Below are 3905 nucleotides of genomic sequence, written 5' to 3'. Positions count from 1 at the left end.
AATGTGACTTATTATAAGTAAAAGACACTTTGATATTTAGAAAATATGTACCTAAAATGAGTATTATGCTTTCTTGAACAAGCTGTTTTCAAGAATTATTTGCTTACTTTAAGATTCTACACCTTAATTTAGATTTTTCACATAAAAAAAACACCTTACTATAGGACAAATTTTCTTAAAACTGAATTGTTTCTTTCTTGATTGAGCTAACTATAAGAATTATGTTTCGACTCTGAGAACAATAATCAGCAAAAATTCCTGAGAATAAGACACCATCTCTTCAAAAAGCTACTAAAAATAAGGGAATTCATCTTAAATTAAGACAGCAAAAGCACTCTTAGTTTTTGCGCTTTTATTGACACAGCAATGGGTCAGTAACTCACTGAGGTCTGTTCCAGGAGAATCATGTCTAAAATTATACATTTCAACAGGGTACTGTGTAACATGGCCAATATAAGAAGTGCATATTCCAGATACTCTTAACATGAATAATAACAGTATAACACACTCATGGCTGGTATCAAAAATAAATTTTGCTGAAGCTTAAAACAATCACTATTTCAAATCCTATATTACATAACATTTTAGAAGAACAAGTTTAACGACCACACAAACAAACATGTGTTTTAGATTTGAACAACTTTTCTAAAGAAAAAAAAAAACAACCTCACTGACCAACACTGAGTCTGATAAACAAGGCAGATGGAGTCTGTCATCTGAGAGACTCACTCAATGAATGACTTCCACTCACCAAGCGCCTTCTTGTAAGAAGGGGTTGAATCTCGGTCATGGATAGAGTCTTTGAGTATTTCAGTTTGCAAGACAGACAGCAGCGTGGAAATGCACTTTGGATATGTGAGGTGGAGGGCATAGTAATATGCCATCAGATAGAGCAGTCCCTCATTAAGATCCTTCCGGTCAAAAGTGCTCACCGGTGTGGTTCCAACAGCTATCATGCAGTTGCCTTCAGAGACAAGCAGAACTGGACAAGCCAGGGGTCGCTGACGCAGGTAACCTTCAGGGTCTTCTGAAGTCTACATGACAGAAAAAAAGAGGATTAGAACAAGACCGTAAGAAACACAATTTTTGAGTTGCATTAGAGTTTAAAATAGATCAACTTTTTTTGTAGGTTTTACTAACATCAACATGTTATGGGGATCTGAACTTTAAGAATATTTGACTGACTCCACAGTAAAATATATAAAATGAAAACATGAGTAACTGCAAAATTCAACAATATATACACATAGAATATTCCAGCCTTACCTTTAGGACATGGAAAAAAGCCTCACTACAGATGCCCAGCTTCTTAGGTGATACTGTGCTGGAAGGGAAAAGCACGGGAAGGGCTCTGAACACAGCTGCTGCATGTTCCACTGGTTTGAAAAAAGAAAAATAAGACAGGGCAACACCATTAAGCATTGCAAATAATGTAATCTGCAAAGCATAAATGTAGACAAATCAAGATACTGTAGCATTACCTCCATCCAAAGTTTTTGGCGGCTTCATAACTTTCTTCATGACACCATAAAACTGCACCTTCGAGTAGAAGATTTCCCATCTATCCTTCATCTCAGAAATGTATTTCAAGTTGGATGGTTGAATAATTCTCCGCAGCTCATCAAGGACCTGAAAAATACAGACAGAAACCCAACTGAGATAGATCTGTCTAGCTCTGTATCTGGTCTTGACAATAAGTGATAACAATTTAAACATGAGGGCCAGTATTTAAGAAATTTGAAAATCATATCAAAATGTCCCCAAAGGAATAACAGGATGGCTAAAAGAAATAAGTGCGGCTTACATGATCCAGTTCTCTGAAACAAGGATATGCCTCTAGTATCTTCACTGCTCTGTCCTGCTCCTTTATAGCATCAGAGTTAATGAATTGTCTTCTAGACTCAAACTCCAGGTTCAGCAGTTGGGTAACAGCAGCTTTGTTTGGTTTTTTGGGCTTGTATATTTCTTGAAGTGTATTGTAGTGTCTTGCCTGGGTCTTTTGGCTGTCAAAGAAGTCAGCTGAACCAGCTAAACACACAGAGCAGAGGTGTGCAAATCATTTATTGCCACAGTAAGGCTTTATATATATGTTATTGGTGCAAAACAATAAAACAAAAATACCAAAATATATCTGTAAATTAGATCAACAAATTAACTAACCACCTATCTTAAAATTGTTCATTAATCCTGTGAAGTTGTCACTATTAAATGGAACACAAAGACTCCAAGATAAACAGTGAAGTAATTGTGTTCCATTGTTAGCAGAATTTTTAACAAAAAAACAAAAAGTATCGTCCAAACCACATTTACACTCAGGCTGTAATAAGAGGGTGCATCATATTATACTTACATTCTTCATCACTGCCATCCTGGTGGTGCACTGGGGTGCCCATCGATCTAACTGGTGATTTATCTAGAATAATAGTTGATGCACTGGACTCCCCACTGCTGTCACTTTTTGCAACGCTTTCATTCCCATCCTTTCTTGGCTTCTTCGCAGGAGGTTTTTTGTCTTTCCTTGGACATTTGACATTGGAGAGTCTCTTCATTAGCTTTTTATCAACATGCTCCAAACAGGTACAAACGGTAAAAATTAAAAGATGATAAGATACATCACTCATGATTAACACAGAGTGATATTGAGCAAATGCTACTTACCCACTCACCACACGTTTCTTTAAGCATTGGGTAGTACTCCATTAATCGCTTTGCCATGGCATCAACCTCATGTTTGCTGGGGTATCTGGAGTCGTCAGCTGCTCTTGCTATCGAAATCATGTTTGTCATGGTGTTTCTTACGAGTCGACAAAAGAGTTCCTTTGACAAAGGTTCAGCACACTCTGTCCCCAGCCGCTTCTTTTCAAAGTAAGAATGTCGAGCTTGCTCAAGTTCACTGTCTGTGAAGACTATGTACTCTGGGTTGGACATAGTCACAAACTTAGAAGTGCTGGGTTCCTCTCTGGAGAAGTCACCATCTCCAGTAGTTGTTAGCGTTTTTTCAGCAGCAGTCTTGTTCTAAAATAGTGTACATGGGGCTAATTTCACATAAAATTGCACAAGAACTTTAGGTCTCTAAATATGAAAGAAAGTACAACAAAATATCAGTAAAGTGTTGAACAATAAAAAATATGTATATTTAACAAATGTGTAGGCCACTTGATTTAAATCAAAACTAAAGAAGATTCTACTGTCTATCTGTTAAGTGAGTATTGGTGGAATTACTTGAAACTGCATAAAACAAGCTGGTGTGTTCTCAGTTTTATCACACAGCGATAGGACAGAACTTACTTCTTCACATTTGTGCACTGCAAGCCATAGAGCCCGACGCCTGAGGCAATGTTCAGGACCAGGAAACAGATCTTTGATGTCATCTCGTGAAAGTGATGAGAGCAGGTCTTCTCCAACATTTGCTTCTGCAATAGGAGTTTCCAATTATCACTACATTGCATTACCCTCATGTGCAAGCCAGCTGACAGCTTTGCTTGGGTAACAAACAGGATACACAAGAAACATAATTTAATATTTACCATTTAAAAACAATACTCTATTCCATTATATTCCCTCCTGACTGCTCCACAGGTTCTAAATTACCTTCCTCCCATTGACTGGAAAAAGTATTATATTTGTGATTCGCTTGCACCTTCCGTCCACACATAAACGGCGTTTTTGGTCACTGAAAACGGAGATTTCTAAAAACGCTTGCCAGGGTGGATATTTTCGAAAACTCAGTTTTTGCATATACTGTAGGTGCGGATGAGAAAAACGGAGAAAACATAGCGTCAAAGGTGTGCGCCTTTTTTGACGTCACACTGTGCGCTGCGTTATTGTTTCGGTGAAATGAATTTCTACAATACTGTTACTGTTAATTGTACTCTCTGCAGTGTTTAAATGCTTACATATACACA

General features: G+C 37.5%; 1 protein-coding gene across 1 annotated transcript; it reads right to left on the bottom strand.

The window, feature by feature from the left end:
* Positions 1–376: 376 nt before the first annotated feature.
* Positions 377–3406, bottom strand: LOC146670840 (uncharacterized). The gene is made up of 7 exons (XM_085402939.1): positions 3289–3406; positions 2659–3015; positions 2351–2567; positions 1805–2028; positions 1482–1629; positions 1267–1376; positions 377–1034 (listed from the first exon to the last, which is right to left on the bottom strand). The coding sequence occupies exons 2-7, from the start codon at positions 2926–2928 to the stop codon at positions 726–728; spliced, it is 1278 nt and encodes a 425-aa protein (XP_085259065.1). The 5' UTR covers positions 2929–3015; positions 3289–3406; the 3' UTR covers positions 377–725.
* Positions 3407–3905: the final 499 nt, after the last annotated feature.

Source organism: Rhamphochromis longiceps, linkage group LG4, assembly GCF_057381845.1.
Source record: "Rhamphochromis longiceps isolate RC_006_pf linkage group LG4, R_longiceps_female_GT1.1, whole genome shotgun sequence".
Taxonomy (NCBI): domain Eukaryota; kingdom Metazoa; phylum Chordata; class Actinopteri; order Cichliformes; family Cichlidae; genus Rhamphochromis; species Rhamphochromis longiceps.
The sequence above is the reverse complement of the archived record's forward strand: the minus strand, read 5'-3'. Positions and strand labels throughout refer to the sequence as shown.